Source organism: Typopeltis vanoorti, chromosome 2 (assembly GCF_054136105.1).
Source record: "Typopeltis vanoorti isolate ZY-2024b chromosome 2, IOZ_Tvanoo_1.0, whole genome shotgun sequence".
NCBI lineage: Eukaryota > Metazoa > Arthropoda > Arachnida > Uropygi > Thelyphonidae > Typopeltis > Typopeltis vanoorti.
This window is the reverse complement of record NC_143550.1, coordinates 161940637-161959560: the sequence shown is the minus strand read 5'-3', so window position 1 is coordinate 161959560 and position 18924 is coordinate 161940637. Positions and strand designations below refer to the sequence as shown.

General features: G+C 36.6%; 1 protein-coding gene across 8 annotated transcripts in view; it reads left to right on the top strand.

Moving 5' to 3' along the window:
* LOC150109587 (tensin-1-like) overlaps positions 1–18924 on the top strand; it is a 540448-nt gene that overhangs the window by 323499 nt on the left and 198025 nt on the right. For all 8 annotated transcript variants that reach the window (XM_090413690.1, XM_090413698.1, XM_090413682.1 and 5 more), the window contains 2 exons: positions 1883–2078; positions 18578–18747. In XM_090413690.1, coding sequence (XP_090269816.1) covers positions 1883–2078; positions 18578–18747 — 366 coding nt within the window. The remainder of the gene's footprint in view (positions 1–1882; positions 2079–18577; positions 18748–18924) is intronic.

The window sequence follows — 18924 nt, the reverse complement described above, 5'->3', positions numbered from 1 at the left end:
AATCTAGAATATTTGCAGAACTATGTGAAGAGATGCAATCTCATTACAAGAATCTTCTTCTTCATACCAAAGTAAGATGGCTTTCAAAAGGTGGCGTATTGGATCGTTTTTTTGAACTTAAAGAAGAAATATTAATGTTTTTCCAAAATGAAAAACCAGAATTCTATAAATTATTACAAGATGATTTTTGGTGTTCCAAACTAGCCTATTTAACAGACATATTCGATCATCTGAACAAGCTGAACTCCAAAATGCAAGGAAGAAATGAGAATATTTTGACATCTACAGATAAAATTAAAGCTTTTAAAGATAAAATAAAAATGTGGAAGATAAAATTAAGCACCAACAATGTAGAAATGTTCCTTAAAGTTTCCTCCAGAAAATGTAAGAACACTGATCTGCAAAAGCTTATTTACAGTCATTTAAGATCGTTAGAAGAAAAAATTGACCATTATTTTCCAGGCATTTCAGTCAATTTATACAATTGGATTCGAAATTCATTTGTAGAATCAACATCAGCAATGAGTGAGTTAAGTCTTATAGAAGCCGAAAAATTAATTGAAATAAGTAATGATCATACATTGAGATTGAAGCATTCAGAAATGTGTGTGAATTCATTTTGGATAACAACTATACCAATATAGGATTCAAAGCACTTAACATCTTATTGCAATTTTTTACATCTTATTTGTGTGAACTGGGTTTTTCTGCACTCGTAAATATTAAAACAAAGAAGAGAGAAAGACTAAAGGTCCTTGAAAATGAGATGAGAATATGTCTCTCAAAAACAAGGCCTAATATCAAAGAAATATGCAAACAACACCAGGCACATATTTCACATTAAGTTCATATTTTATTATCTGAATCTTTATAATAGCTTTTGTTTTGTTTTTTTTTTGGGTTGTTTGAAAATAAACCAATTTAGTTTAAATAAAATCTGTTTTCTTTTAAACACACTTTCCTTCATATCTTTAGTATCTGTAATATCAATTTATTTATGGGTTATATATGTGAGTCTTTCAGAATCAATTAATCAGCACTTTACTCTCTATAAAAAGCAAATAATACTAGGGGTGCCGTGAAATTTATTTATTGATTTTAGTGTGCTGCCAGACAAAAAGTTTGAGAACCGCTGGTCTAGAGTGTTCAAAATGTGAAACCTCTGATTCAGCCATTTCACTTCATTTCTTGCATTCTTCTCTTTGCTATTCTCAGATAATTTCATCGTGGTGAATTTTCTGCTTTGGACAAAATTTTTTATCTCTTCAATTATTTAACTCTATACATATCTCAGGGCTTCCCAACATTAGAATATTGTTCTTGCATTTGGAGTAGTGCATCAAAAACTTCTCCAGAAATCCTTGATGCTGTTTAGATAATTTGCTTACTTGATGATCTTTCTCTCTTTTATAGACTCACTGTAACTGCTCTCTCACAGACAATCTGCTTCTGCCTTATGTCTTTTCTACAGATACTTGCATTGGCTCTATTTCACTGTACTTCATCTATCATTCCTCCACTTTCCTCTAAGCCTGTAATAATACAAGCTCAACATCCATTTGCAGATCCACTGAATCATACCCCCGCCCACACACACACACTATTTTTTGTTATTTCATCTGGAAACAGCCTTTCTTACCCTCAGCTATTTAGAAAGAATATCAATTGATTTCTTCTCTCTCTTGACTCCTTGCCCATGCATAAGAGATTCCAAACACAGGTATTATAGGTTCTGCAATCTCTTATGTGGGATTGATATTTAAAAAAAAAATACTCCATTAATCTCCCTAAGTAATTTCAAAATATTTCCACTCGATTTTGCCTATAAAATTATTGCATTTTTGTCAACAATAATTTGATATCTTTATATTCTTTATTATAGTTCATCATGGCTACATAGACAGCAACAGAAACTTAAAGCTCGAAAAGAAGGACAAGGAATGGAAGAACGATATCTCAAAGAACAGAAATTGATGACAGAATTAAGAAATGCGCAAAGCAAAAAAACTTCATCGGGAAGTGAAGCAGATAGTGCATTAGGTCATTCTTCTTCATCAAGGGAAGCTTCTCCATTAAAGGTAAAGAGTTTATTTAAATCATATATTTGAAAAGAATAATGATAAAGCAGTATATTCTTATCTGAAAAATTAATGAAATTAATTGAGTGCAAAGCCCAGATTTGAAATCAGTATGAATATTTTGTATGGAATATTTATACAAAAATCCAGAAGGCTTAACATAATGTTTTTATTTTTTTAAAGACAAGTCTTATAAACTCAAGGAGCTATACAAGCTCATCCACAGCAGGCGTTCACAAACATCTGTACCCACTGCAGGATTAGAACCCACAGCTTGTTGGTTGGAGAGTGGTATGCTATCCACTTGGACAACCAGGTCAGCTTTTGTAAATATATGCCTGATTTACTAAGTAAATCAGATATATATATTTATAACAGACTTTTCTAGCAGTCATATATAGATACTTGCACTACTATTAAGCCCAAAAGAAAAGTATTATCAAACCATTTTCTACACGGTGAAGTATATTTCTTCTTAAGACTCACTTTCCATTAAGAACTTATTAATATCAGGATCATCATTATCAGCAGACTGATAAAGATGAACATGTTCAGTGAGCTTTAATCTCCTTATCTACCCACCCACCCACCCACACACACACACACACACACACACACACACACATATATATATATATAGAGAGAGAGAGAGATATCTCCATGCACAATCCCTTCACTATCCACCTCAAAAACTTGGCATTATCACTAACTGCTTGGACAAACGTTGTCCAAGCAGTTAGCCTAGTGGCTATGCGCTTCACAACCATAGGCCTGGGGAAGGAGTGTCCAGGTTTCGATTCCGTCAATGACATGAGGAGCTTAAGGATCTTCCTCAGCCATAGCCAAGTTAGCTGGTCTTGGGTGTGGACAGTCGGGTTTTTCCACTAATTTATCTGGGTTTTTCATCCCGCAAACCGTCTGCGTGAACACACAGGCTACAGAAGGCAATGGGAAATCACCTTGCTCATAATCATCCTAGTATGTTAGCATATAGCTACCCCCACCAGCCATATGGCTGAGGGAATAGAATAGAATAGAATAGAATAGGCAAATGTGCTAGCTTCCTCCTCTATGAAGAAGAAGATATTAACAAAGAACTTCAATTTCTTCTTACAACCTTTCAGCAAAATGGTTATTCAAAACAAACAGTTAATAAGCTACTATTTAATCCATCTTCTGCCCATACTGAATATAGAAATAGTGAAAAAGGCTACATATCCCTACCATATATCAGTTCCATTTCATTAAAATTAGTCAAAGTTCTTAAAAAAATCTAACATCCAGACTTCTTTCACTCCTCTACGTGTGTAGAGGCTTAAGTGCTGTGAGGACATCATGTTGGAGGCTTAATGGATTTTTTACAACACTCAAAAAGAATTAAAATAGAATTTAATACTTCCTATATTTCGTCCTAGTCACTAGGACATCTACAGGGATTACAAAAACAATTAATGTAACATATACACAAATAACAAACAGTACTAAGCCCAACCATGTGGGTGACACAAAAAAGTCCTATCTAGGTAGAGCGCACTCTAAGGGCAGTAGTAGGTGGCCTGGAATGTAAGGTGTGACCTCTGGTGATGAGTGTTTCCCAAATCTTCGGACGCTTAATGCAACCGTATTTATTGAGATTTGGTTGGTTTTTGAGAGCTGCTGCTGCTTCTAAGAAAAGTCTCTCTTTCTTGAATTTGCTGTGGTGGAGCATGGTGGTTTTCTTCCATGATACCCTGTGGGTGGTGTCCAAAACATGGTCAGCCAAGCCTGAATGGCCATAGTTGTGTTTGAAGATGTATGACTTGTGTTCCTCTAGACGGATGGATGCTGATCTGCCTGCCTGTCCAAAGTAAGCCAGCTTACAGGAACAGGGTACTTTGTAAACTCCAGGCAGAGAGAGAGGAGGGAGCTGATCTTTCATAGAATGGATAAGGGTAGTAAGTTTGCGGTGGGGCTTATATGCTGTGTGTAGGTTGTACTTTTTTAGTATCTTGGCTATTTTTTCGGATGTGCCACGGATGTAAGGTTATGGTGATGGCATTTTTAAAATCTTGTTGACGAGAAGGACAGGGAATGGGGGAGGAGTTGATTATTTTTTTGATACTGTGATCGCTGTAGCCATTGGAGAGGAAAGTGCTGTGTATGTGGTTAAGCTCAGTGGTGAGGGTGGTTCCACTGGAACAAAGATTGTGGGCTCTCTTAGTAAGGGTTTTAATAATGCCATATTGTTGAGAGGGGTGGTGGTGGGAGAGTTTGTGAATGTATCTGCCTGTGTGTGTGGGTTTTCAGTATACAGTGAAGGTAAGTGTATCATTAAGCAGGCGTGTGACTAAGGTGTCTAGGAAGGGTAAACAATTGTTCTTTTCCTTTTCCATAGTGAACTGGATTCTTGGATGTAGACTATTGAGATGACTGAGGAAGGAGTCTAACGTGTCTGGGCCATGAGGCCAAATAGAGAACACATCATCTACATATCTTAGCCAGATAGAAGGTTTGAGTGGGGCTGAGTTTATGGCTCGTTTTTCGAAATCTTCCATATAGAAATTGGCAAGGGGGGGTGAGAGGGGGGAACCCATGGCAGTTCCCTCTATCTGCTTGTAGATTTTGTTGTTCCAAGAGAAATACCCAGAGTTAATGGCAAAGGAAAAGAGATCTAAGATGTCAGAGGGAAAAACGTTTTCTAAGAGAGATAAGGTGTCAATTAAGGGAATATTGGTAAACAAAGAGGAGATATCAAAGCTTACCAATATGTCTATCTTATTCAAGGTTAAATTTTTGTAGGTAGCGTGATCGCGATCGCTACCTACATCCCGCTAGAACATGACCCCACAAAAACACAAACTAAGAAACTAAAAATCTTACTCAAAAAAGCATCTTCCTGGCCTCCTGACGTCACGTAAAAACTTAAACCTTTCCGTTCCCGTCTCCCCCGAATCTACGGTTTACCAAAAATCCACAAACCCAATTCCCCACTCAGGCCTATAGTAGATGCCACCAATGCACCTTGCTATAGACTATCTAAACAGCTGGCCAACTCTCTGATCCCCCTCACCGGAAGGTCCCCTTCCTATATAAAAAACTCGACCCACTTTAAAGCTCTCACAGAAAATTTAACCTTGAATAAGACAGACATATTGGTAAGCTTTGATATCTCCTCTTTGTTTACCAATATTCCCTTAATTGACACCTTATCTATTAGAAAACGTTTTTCCCTCTGACATCTTAGATCTCTTTTCCTTTGACATTAACTCTGGGTATTTCTCTTGGAACAACAAAATCTACAAGTAGTAGAGGGAACTGCCATGGGTTCCCCCCTCTCACCCCCCTTGCCAATTTCTATATGGAAGATTTCGAAAAACGAGCCATAGACTCAGCCCCACTCAAACCTTCTATCTGGCTAAGATATGTAGATCTCTATTTGGCCTCATGGCCCAGACACGTTAGACTCCTTCCTCAGTCATCTCAATAGTCTACATCCAAGAATCCAGTTCACTATGGAAAAGGAAAAGAACAATTGTTTACCCTTCCTAGACACCTTAGTCACACGCCTGCTTAATGATACACTTACCTTCACCGTATACTGAAAACCCACACACACAGGCAGATACATTCACAAACTCTCCCACCACCACCCCTCTCAACAATATGGCATTATTAAAACCCTTACTAAGAGAGCCCACAATCTTTGTTCCAGTGGAACCACCCTCACCACTGAGCTTAACCACATACACAGCACTTTCCTCTCCAATGGCTACAGCGATCACAGTATCAAAAAAATAATCAACTCCTCCCCCATTCCCCGTCCTTCTCGTCAACAAGATTTTAAAAATGCAATCACCATACCCTACATCTGTGGCACATCCGAAAAAATAGCCAAGATACTAAAAAAGTACAACCTACACACAGCATATAAGCCCCACCGCAAACTTGCTACCCTTATCCATTCTACGAAAGATCAGCTCCCTCCTCTCTCTCTGCCTGGAATTTACAAAGTACCCTGTTCCTGTAAGCTGGCGTACTTTGGACAGCCAGGCAGATCAGCATCCATCCGTCTAGAGGAACACAAGTCATACATCTTCAAACACAACTATGGCCATTCAGGCTTGGCTGACCATGTTTTGGACACCACCCACAGGGTATCATGGAAGAAAACCACCATGCTCTACCACAGCAAATTCAAGAAAGAGAGACTTTTCTTAGAAGCAGCAGCTCTCAAAAACCAACCAAATCTCAATAAATACGGTTGCATTAAGCTTCCGAAGATTTGGGAAACACTCATCACCAGAGTTCCCACCTTACATTCCAGGCCACCTACTACTGCCTTTAGAGTGCGCTCTACCTAGATAGGACTTTTTTGTGTCACCCACGTGGTTGGGCTTAGTATTGTTTGTTATTTGTGTATATGTTACATTAATTGTTTTTGTAATCCCTGTAGATGTCCTAGTGACTAGGACGAAATATAGGAAGTATTAAATTCTATTTTAATTCTTTTTGAGTGTTGTAAAAAAATCCATTAAGCCTCCAACATGATTTCACTCCTGTACTTCAACTCCATTCCTTGCTCCGTATGCCCAAGCAAACACATAACAACCTGAAATATCCCAGCATTTTCCATATTTGGTGCAACTGCAACATGCCTTATTTTGGCTAGCAGAAAAATCCATTGAATTATGTCTAGAGGAATATAAAAGAGACGTTTCATATGGCAGAACCAGAGCAAGTGCTCTGTCGAACCATGTCCTGATTTCTGCTGACACTAACGATGAAAACTGTATCATTCATCCAGTCATGTGGGACAAATCAGAAAATATCTTTTGATATTTTCTTTCCAGTTCATCATAGATGAACTGGAAAGAATTGTAGAATCTAAAGAAATCGTCCTGAATTCAGTACATCTCAATACTAACCTCAGCTATAATCTCTCAGACTGTCATTGCACTGCTATCCAACTTTGGCATTCACAAGATCTTGAACACAGGTGCACATCCAACAATGAAGAGATACACAGAACAGCTTCAAATGTTAATATGTGATAGGTTTACAACCTTTTGAGACCTTTTATGTATAGATTTTTTTCTCTTGCAATGTTTGTTGGTAGTTTCCTCATGTTATGCACCTGAAGAAGTCTTCTAAAGGACAAAATTAGTGTATTTTACTTAATTAAAATAGTGTTTCTATTTTTTATCTCTTTGCTCATAATCATTTAATCTAGTTCAAAAAAAAAAAAAAATATATATATAATGACCCCACACATGAAAGGTCACAAGACCTAAAACACTATAGTGCCATATGTGTGGGAGGATTAAGGAGAAAGAAGTAGACTACTGATGTGTTTTTTAAAGAGTTGGAAGTTGTACTTGGTAGGAAAAACAGCATGGGGGAGATTGTTCTAAAGAGTAGTGGCTGCTCTAGTTTTACATGGTTAGAAGAAAGTGGAGGAATGGTATTGACCAGTTCTGAGGATCAGTTCCCATGAAAGTGCCTATAGAAAAGGCACAGTGCAGAAACATAGCATCTTTGTGAGAGTGACTGACAGGCTGTGAGGGAAGCATCACCTATTAATGTTTGTTGTTATGGATTTTTAAAAGTTGATTGCATAATCCCTGCAGTAACGGCTGCTTAAGTTGAATGTTTCTTTAATTTCATTAAAGTGATTTTTGATCTTTATAAGAAGACTTGGCAGTTTTTAATGAGGTATTCTACTAGTTGTAAGATCTTAGGGAAGAATGCAATCATCTACTTATTTGGATATGTAATCTTTTGGCATTTGTCATTACCATGTTGGTGCAGTTTGATTTCTTTAATAACACTTATAAAGTTTTTAATGAGTTAGATTGCTATATTTCATTTTTTTTTTTTTCCTCTGTGAACAAGACACTTCAGACGACCAATAGGTAGGATGGTGGTTTTACCTGATAATGAAAGTTGACTTCTACCTGCAAATATTCATGTTACAGTAGGATTTAAATCCAAATCTTGTTAATAGGAAGAGGATAGAGATATTATCCATATCTTTTTCTGTTTTTAGGATTTCTGTGGTTTCTTTATGCTGCTGTATGTTTTGTCATGTGTCCTATAATACTTGTTGCTTTGCTTTTTTTTTGCATATTCTAGTTCTCCTCTGAGATGAACTTTGAAGAAAATAAAATTTTCTTTCTTCAGTAATCTAAGGTTGCCAACCTGGCTGGCCGAGTGGTTAGCGTATCCGCTTTCCAGCCAAAAGGCTGCAGGTTTCGAATCCCGCTGTGGCCATGGATGTTTGTGATTGTCTATGGAAAAACTAGTAGTGGTGTGGTCGGCAGTAGATGGCGTTGGTGTAGTTGCGGTTAGTTGTAGTTGGTGGATTGAGTGGTGGAGAGAACTGTAGAGCAGGTGCCCTACCTCCCTCCAGGTCAAATAATAATATTAATATTTTTTTTGTTGCTTTTTTTTTTTCAGGATTATTTTCTAGGAGATTTTCGATATGTTGGTGAACTAATTTTTGGATTATTGGTATAGGTTTTCTAGATATCTAGGTTGGTAGATCATTTCATAGTGAGCATTATTTATTTGTGGATTTTTTTTTGTTGAGTACATTTTTTGGTTAGCCAGTAAATCTGGTTACTTGCTGATATTAGATAAATTACATCATGCATATTGATCTTGAGGTCTCCTTTTCTTTTTTTTTTTTTTCTTTTTTCATGTAAATCCAACTCATGAAAGGTTACAAACCTAATAATAAGTACATTAAGCATGTAGGAAAGGTGTTGTAAATTACTATTAGTTGTGTAATGATGATAACATACTACACCAAGGTCAGACAGTTGAATTATGTCATATGATTTTGGACTGCTGTGCTCAGCAAAGAACTTATGAAAAGTTTTTTGGACTTCTTGGACAGGTGTGGATATAATATTATTATAGGATATAAATCATTATAGCCATTTATCAAAATTTTATTATGTTATTGAATTTTTCCACTACTGAGTTTTTCAATATAGCATCATTTTCAATCAGTAAGGTATATTTATCTGGATAACCTCATTATTTTGATACAGATAAAATATTTATAATGATCTTTATAAAATGCAAGCTTCTCTTTTTTAAATGCATTTAAAAAATGTGAAAAGTTTACATTTTAAATAATTCATGACTTTTTTTTTTAAGTTGCACAACATATTTTTTTATATATTGTAAACTTGTCTGTTTGCAATCTCGTCAACTAGGCCAGTTATGTTAGCCTCTCTCTCTCTCTCTCTCTATGTGTGTGTGTGCCCACCTGTTGCGTTAATGATTAGTCATGTTTCTTTTTAAATAATTTTTAAATATAAAAAAATCTTCTGTTTAAATATTTTTTGTTTATTGGTTAGTGGTGATTTTGTATCCAAATTATTATTGTTATGGGTATCTCTATGGAGTCAGTAGACTCATCGCTGGAGACCCAAACTATCGAAACAATATCTATCATACCTCTTCTTGAATTCATTTACAGACGAAGAACTCACAACTGAGGCAGGCAATGCATTCCACTCATTCACCATCCTCCAAGCAAAAAATCTAGTCTTCACACCCTTGTTACCACCCTTTTCCTTCATTTCCAGACCTCTTGTTCTTCCATCACTATCACACAGCTGAAATATTTCCTCTGCATCAATCTTATAAAAACCTTTTAGTAATTTAGATGTTTCTATCATATACCCTCTTCTCTGCCTATCAACCAACCTCTGCAATCCACAAGCTCTCACTCTATCAATGTAGGGAGCATTTTTTACATCACTCACTAACTTACTCACTCTCCTCTGAACCCTCTCCACAACCTCCTCATCTACAAGGAATCTAGGCGACCAGACTTGAGCACAGTAATCCAAATGTCGAAGTTTCAATGCTTTATAAAGGGGAATAATCACGTCTTTATCTCTGGATGTTAGTGTGTTTTTTAATAACCAAGCAATCCTATGCGCAATCTTGGACACCTTAGCAATGTGCCCCTGAACTTCATCTCCCTATCCACCAAGGCCCTAGCCTCATCAATCTCTTGGAGTACCATTCCATCAATGTGGTACACAGCTGGTAATCTTTTAACCCCAAAATGCATAACTTAGCACTTTTCCACATTGAACTGATATCCATTACCTTTTGTCCATTTTGCCAGCTTATTTAAATCATCCTGCAAACTCTCAACATCAGCTTGATTTTTTATTGTGCTACTCAACTTTGCATTATCAACAAACAACTAAATATCTCCCTTCAAGCCATTTCCTATATCATATATATACAAATTAAACGATAACAGCCCGAGCATAGAGCCCTGAGGCAGACACCACTGGTCACCTGCCTCATCCTGGACTCTGCTTCTCCATACATCACTTTCTGGTATCTCTCCATGATCCATTCTCTTATCCATATCACCAGTTTAGTCTCCATCCCCATATGCTCTAATTTGTGCAACAGTATTTCATGGGGTATCCTGTCAAAAGCTTTAGCAAAATCCAGAAGTATCACTGTATAGCCATTTCCCTTGTCCAACTCAGAGATCATTCTATTATAAAAAGCTAATTAATTGCTAAGGCAGGATCGACCTTTAACAAAACCATGTTGGCCCCTATAGAGTATCATATTCTGATCCATCCATTCTCGAATTCTGTCCTTAACCGACTTTTCCAATACTTTTACCACCACTCCCGAGATGGTGATTGGTCTGTAATTAACTACCACAGTCTTAGAGCCACCTTTATGCAAAGGAACCACTTTGCCTTCCTTCCACTCCCTAGGGACCATACCAGAGTTCAAACTTAAGTTAAATAACCAAGTAAGAGGCGTTGACAATTCCTTTGCACATTCATGCAACATCCGAGCTGATATTCCATCTAAACCTACAGCGGTGTTTGGATTTAAATTCTTCAGTATACTAAATACCTCTGATTTATTAACTCCAATTTTCACATTACTTATTGCTACAGACACAGAGATATCCTCACTTGGGTGATAGACTTTTGAGAAGTGATTACTCAGTAGCTCTACTATTACATCTGAATTGGGCACCTCAATACCATCAGCACCCACTAAAGTTATCCTTCCAAAGTCATTCTTTCTTTTACTTGTCGCATAGTGGAAGAACTCTTTTGGATTACCCTTGATCTCCTTGGCTAAGGTCTTCTTATAATCTGATTTAGCTTTTCTTACTATGCTGGTAACCTTCCTAGCTTGAGCTTTGTACTGCCTCATGGGTATATTGATCACCTTTCTCCATGTAAATTCTCCATAACATTTTCTTTTTTTTGCAGATCAAGTCTGATACTACTCATCCATCTAATATCCATCTACTCATCCATCTTCCTGAGCATGGGAATACATTCTGATATTGCCTTCCTGTGATACCTGCTGATTATTTTTGACTCCATGGAGGCCTGAATAATAATAATAATAATAATAACAATATCCCATGCACTGCTAACATCTTTCCCCTGCAATATGTTCTGCCATGGGATGGCTGTAAGTTCACTCTGAAGTTTGTTATAATTACCTCACCTGCAGTTCCGTATATATCCCTTCTTAAGAGAGAAATCTACAAATTTTGCAACCTCCCAAGTCAATACCACATGATCGCCCTCACCAATCGGAGGTAACAAGGACACCTTACTTATGCATATGTCCTCTGAACTTATGACCAGATCCAACACTACTCTTACACCACGAGTCCCTTCAGTTATGTGCTGTTTCATATCTCTTAGAAGGTATATGAATTCAATTTCTTTTTTGCCACTTGATATTTCCTCCTTCCAATTGATATCACCATAATTAAAATTCCCCATAATAATCACCCTGTACTCATTGCACTAATTTGCTGATGTATGAATTCAATATCACCCCCTGGCCTATAGCAGCAGTCAACTGTATATTTGGTTGCATTGGTCACTATTTCACACCAGACCGTCTCAAATGAATTATCATTCACACATCGGTACACAATAAATAACGGAAAAAACTCACGTAGAAAGATTATTTATTAGCATAATTTTCGCCTGTGTGTCACAGGCATCTTCAGTACATTAAGCTCAAAATTAAACACTAACTGACAATTCCAAAAAGTGCCACCTAAGTAGCTGGTGTAAGATAACTAAAAAGGTCAATTAAACACTAACTGACAATTCTTTTTGGAATTGTCAGTTAGTGTTTAATTTTGAGCTTAATGTACTGAAGATGCCTGTGACACACAGGCGAAAATTATACTAATAAATAATCTTTCTATGTGAGTTATTTCCGTTATTTATTGTTTATTTTAAACATCTATCCTCTTGATATACCTTTCTTTGGCTACAACTCATCAGCTATCATTAACAGTACTCCTCCCCCCATTCTATCTTCTCTATCCTCCCTGAAAATACTGCACCTATCACATTAAATTCCAGTAACCACATCTTCTGCTGACAACCAAGTTTCACTAATGCCTACAACTTTTGGTGAGGTTGCACTGACTAATTCCAAAAATTCTTCCCTCTTATTTCAAATGCTTCTTGAATAAGGATACAAAAAATTGCAGATTCCCTTTAGTTCTTGTACCAGCTTTAGAACTGATATACATTCTACTAATTTCAGTAGTCCCATGCCGATTTTTATCCACTCTATTCTTCAAATTATTCCTCGAAAAAGGATCAACAAATATACATTCACTTCATAAGTTTCTCCCTCTTACACTCAAACTTTTCATAGTTTCCCTGCTCAATTACTTCAACTTGTTCAGAAAACAGTAACTTCTTCAAACGTTTATGACCTTCCATGTTCAGATGCAACCCATCTCTTGCATACAGCTGTCTTTTGCCTTTAAATACACTCCAGACATCAACAAATTCCAGACCTCTTTTTTTTGCATGGCACATTGACTTCAAAATCAGCATGCTGTAAATTATGGTGCACAATCATAAGCTATTATATATCTGCTCCTTCTTCTGCTTCATTCCCATCCAAGTAGGATTGCTGCAGTAGATCAACTTTCTCTGCTCATTTCTGTCCAAGGCCATTTTCTCCTTTAGTCCAAGGTCTTCCCCCCACCTCTCAAGCTGTCCAGCCAGGTCTCCCCTTACTTTTTTTGCTTAGTGGCTTCATCTACAGCACTCCTTCCTGCATAGCTTCTGCCTTGCCATATAACATGACCAAACCACGTCATCCATGATTCCCTGATCTTTTCAGATACTTGGGTTACCTTCATTGTTCCCCTGATCAATGAGCTTTTTATCTTGTCCAATCTTGTTTCACCACTTACAAGTCTCGGTATTCTCATTTCAGCTATGTCCATTCTCTTTTCTCATCTCTTGGTCATTTGCCGGGTCTTACTACCATTTTGTAGATCTTTCCTTTTAACTTGCTAGACATTTTTGTATCACACAAGATATCTGAAACCTTTTCCAGTAAAAAGTACCTTAGAAGATAGAAATATAAGATCTGATAATGTTGGAGTCTTGACAGGTAACAGATTAATTTGGAGGAAAATTGTAGATAGGAAGTTAGTAATGATGTAAGTTTTTCATGTTGTACTATCATATCCTGTACAATCCGCCTTGAAGGGACATGTGAGGAATTTGATGATGATGATAAACTAAATAACATGATTGTTTAAGTACTGGTGACATTTTGTTGGATGTCAAATCAGTGTACAAAAAAAAAAAAAAAAAAAAAAAAAAAAAAAAAAAAAAAAACACTGATTGGATCCTCTTATTGAGTTCTGAGTCAAGGTATCCATCACTTTGGACACTGATCCCAGGGATGTGAACCTGGACACCTGTGGCATGCCTGTTCCCTGCAATGTTATACTTTCTGTTGCTTCACTACAACACATGTACTCTATCTTATATCTATGGATCCTCAAACTACTGTCTTCCAAAGTTTTCCTCCATTGTTGAAGTCTTTCTTCTGCTTACTGCTCAGACTTTGTGCAAATCATCCCATCATCAGCAAACATCTTTGTCTATGGTGATTTAGTTTTTACTGTCTCTGTCAACACAACCAAGTGCTTACTGGGAATGCCTGAGTGGCTCCTGCTTCATATTTCTCTCTTGTTTTAATTACCCTTCTCTGGCATGTTTGTCTGTATCCCTTTTTTTTGGGTCTCTATCAAAGGCCTTTTCCAAATCAGTGAAGACCAAAAAAAGTTCTATATTACTTTATTGGTACCTTTCTATGAGATGTCTTAGAGCAAAGATGGTATCGATTGTTTCCGTACTAGGCATAAACCCAAATTGCTCTTTTCTAATTGACACTACCTTGCAATCTCTTTTCAATTACCCTTTCTCGTACCTTCATAATGTGGCTCATGAGTTTAATTCCTCTGTAGTTGCTACAGTTACTGTTGTGTTAATAATCAGTCACGGAAATATTTTTTGTTTATTGATTGGTTGTGATTTTGTACGCAGAATGCCACATTGACTTCAAAATGAGCATGCTGTAAATTACAATGGCTAAGCTATTGTGTGTGTTTGCTTTATAGCAAACTTGGGAGGTTGAAAAGTTCTTTTCTGCCTCCTCTGCATGAATATTAGTTTTATCCTTCTAAAGACATTTGACAAACAAATCATATTCTGATCATCACAATCATATTCCTTACCTCAAAAAAATAAATAAATAAAATAAAATAAAAGACATTGTTAGCATTCAGGAATGTGTTAGCAGAGCTCATTTCAGGTGGTATGGTCACTTAAACAGAATGGAAGAGGAAAGATTAGCAAAACAAGTGTTCTTTGCCAGGTTGCCAGGAGAATGACTCAGAGGAAATCAATCCACCTATATCCACCAAGATATAGGTGGATTGATACAGTAAAAAGTGCCTTAGAAGATAGAAATATAAGATCTGATAATATTGACAGGTAACAGATTAATCTGGAGGAAAATTGTAGATATAGTTCGCCCACCGTTTGTAGGTCCCTGCTTCGCGTCTTTCCAAGAATAGTCGATTCATGCTGAAGGGGAGAAAGAAATGAAGGATGTCCGAATTGGTCGCCAACACGAGAAATCACGTGCTTTATAGGTAAAATTTTCCAACTGTTATACAAGTAACATAGTTAACTACAATAATCATAAAAGAGAAGTTAATTTTCCGACCAGTAATAATAAACACAATACGGACTGATTACCCTATTATCGGAATGGATTCTCCTTTTTCTGAGATGCTCAGAAGTGTCGAAGGATCTCTAATCGGTGGGCGAACTATAGGAAGTTAGTAATGATGTAAGTTTTTCATGTTATTATTATTATTATTATTATTACTCCATGACCTCATGGAGTCAAAGACTCATCTGGGAGGTCCTTTTATCACACACACACACACACACACACACACACACACACACACACACACACACACACACACACACACACACACACACACACACACACACATCTCATCATACCTTGTCTTAAACCCACTCAAACTCCTTGCAGACACCACACTCTCAGGCAAGGCATTCCAATCATTCACAACTCAGCACGAAAAAAATCTGCCTCTCACTCCTCTACTCACACCCTCTTTATACATTTTCCAGGGATGACCTCTGGTTCTCTCCTGATCTCCCACTATTCTCTGTAGAACTTCTCCACCATTGATCCTATAACAACCCCTTACCAACTTGTAGGTCTCTATCATATCTCCCCTTTTCCTCCTGTCCACCAGACTTTGCAAATTACATCTTCTCAATCTTTCCTCATACTCGACATTCCAGAGGTCAGAAACTACCTCAGTCAGTCGCCTTTGGACCCTTGTACTGTTTATCCCATTTTATAATTTTTCAAAGTAATCTGAAAGTTTTATATATATATATATATATATATATATAATTTTTTATGTGACACCTACAAATATTGTACCATAGATTACTGGGGAATTTTTTTTTCTATTTTATATTAATTTTGTATTTTTAAGATTTTTGCATTTTTTACTTATTTTTTAATAATATGAATTGTTGCAACTATAGCTCATTACTTGTTCATAAATCTCTCAATTTTTTGCTGTAATAGATTGGTTTTATAATTCTGATATGTTGAATTATTTTATTTTGCTATTTATTAAAGAAATAAATGGAATACCATTTTCTGTGTTCTGATATTTTGATATTAAGCATACATGCTTATATACTAAACTTTTCATTGTAAGTAAATTATGCTATACATGAAATTATATTTTTGTTTTAATCCTTTACCCAAATGTGAGCCAAGTTGAGCAAATGTGAGCAAGGAATAAAATACAGAATTGGATTGATGGACATGGCATTCTTTATGAAGGTTAGCATGGATTTGTAAAGAGTAGGTCCTGTTTCAATAATTTACTTGCATTTTATGATAAGGTGGCAGAGTGTTAGATAAGGGAGAATCATATATAGTGATATTCTTAGACTTTGCAAAAGCGTTTGATAGATTATCACATGATAAATTGGTGTACGAGCTGCAGAGGATGGGAAAATAAGACTGATTATCTTCATGTGTGTGTGTAATTTTGACTGATAGATCAGAGTTTGGCTCTCTGAGCAATACCAGCAGGTTGTGTATGATGGAGCAGTGTCGCAAAAAAAGAAGGGTGACCAGTGGCATGCCCCAGGGTTCTGTTCTTGGGCCCTGCTATTTAACTTGTTTGTAAACGATATATCATGTGGACTGACTGAGGATCTTCAGTTGATGATAATTCTTCCCAACTTTGCATCATCAGCAAAGTTGGGAAGAATTATAAGTGGCACTGCAGATGCTGAATCCCTTCAGGAAGATTTAAATAAACTTTTTACTTGGACAAAAGAGGGGTGGGGGTTGTAGTTTTAATATCAATAAGTGCAAGGTGTTGCATTTTGGAGTGCAGAAATATAAGGCTATGTACTATATTGATGGTGCCATACTGCAGGAAGTGGATGAGATTAGAGATTTGGGAGTGATGATTGACAGTAGACTGAAGTTTAGAGGGCATATTGCTAAGGTTGCAAAGGTTGCACATCGTAGTGCTGCTATGATAAAAAGTACTCTAACATGCAAGGATAAGGAAGTGGTTGTGTGCTGTATAAGGCACTGGTCAGACCACACTTGGACACTATTGTGCTCAGATCTGGTCACCTAGTTTTCAATGTGATGTGGAGACATTGGAGATGGTCCAGAGACGAGTGACCAAGACAATATCAGGAGTTTGGAATGCTGGCTATGGAGAGAGGTTGAAGAGATGTGGATTGCATAGTTTGATGGATAGGAGGAAGAGAGGTGATATGATAGAGACATTTAGTGAGAAGATTTTATCAGATTAATCCAGAGGGAATTATAAAAAGAGTAGAAGGTGAGAGGGGAAGAACCAGAGGTCATTTCTGGAAGTTATCTAAAAGTGTGGGGAAGAAGAGTGTGAGGAGTAGATTTTTTACATGGAGAATTGTTAGTGAATGGAATGCATTACCAGAATGTGTTGTTAATGCAAGGAGTGTTAAGAACTTTAAGATTCTATATGATAAATATGTTGTCAGTTGAATGAACCTCCCATGATGAGTCTGTCGACTCCATGGAGGGTGTAATAATAATAATAACGTTTGCACATGAAGTATATTTGAACTACTTGTATATGGATGCAGATGACTTCACATCAAATTTTCTTAGTATCCTAAACTGCACAATGCACTTTGTTTTGGATATATATATTATTATGTTATAGAAAAAGAAAGTCATACCCAGACCAATTTTGACGTCTATTGAGATCTTGTCAGTGGTAGCTACACCTAAAACAATATAATTTCTTGTTTAGTACAATTTACTTTCTAACAAAGTTAAAAACCTTTCTATAACTATTTCTAATCTAAGAATATGATGATATCAGTTATCAAGTGAGTGAGCAGTTTCTTTCCTTCTTTTGTTGCTACAATCTGCAAATTTTAGAAATCTGTCTTGAATCTCATACTGTGTTTCTTTTAAAGGTATGTATCTCAAAAGAAATGTAGTTTGTTCAGTATGAAAAGAATTTGATGAAATCTACCATTACCACAAAGTACTTTGCAGATTACCCTCTCAAGCAAAATGTGTTGTTTCATAAGATTCGAGCACTCTGCAATAAATTCATTTTGTGAGTCAGGGGACAGATAATGAAGTTGAAACCACTCACTCCTTTTCTGTGATTCTGCTACACTTAGCAGATGTTCCTGAAGGATGGGGTCCCACCTGGAGAGCAGTTCATTGAGTCCTAAAAAGTTTCTATTGTTTGAATCAACAATTTGCTGGTATGAACTAGTAAATGCTAGCCCATGCTCTCTCCCAAGAAGAGTACAACATTGAAGATGTGCTTTAAAAGGTTGTGCCATTTCGCAGCTAAAAACTAAATGATATATATATAATTTGAACCTAAACCTGAGCTATTTCAATTTTTTAGATGTTATGCATCTAGCTGAGTAAAAAGCTTAAGTGCTTTAACATAATGGTTTATATAATTAATAGCACTTCTAGCTGCCATCAATATGAGTGCCTCTAATAACTACTCATTGAAAATGTGTATACATGGATATTTTATTTCTTTTCTCCATCAGATTCCAAGTTTTGCTGTGCCTCTTCATGTCAACACTTATCCCAGCTATTCCGCTTCTCAGTCTCCTGCTTCAAGCCCTATAACTAAATCACCTTCTGGTCGAGTTCTCAGTGCTCCAAATTCTCCAATTATTCCATCTAGAAGTTGCAGTAAGGAAATTACCCGTGCAAGGTGAGCCAAAAAAATCAGTTAATTTATTAAATAATCAAAGAAGATGTGGTATAATAACAAGTGAATGAATAAATATAAACCAAATATATATTTAACTCTCCTAGGCAACAGCAATGACATTCTTTAGTTTAAAAAAAAATCAAAGTTAAAGATTCAAGATTGCATTATATGCATTAA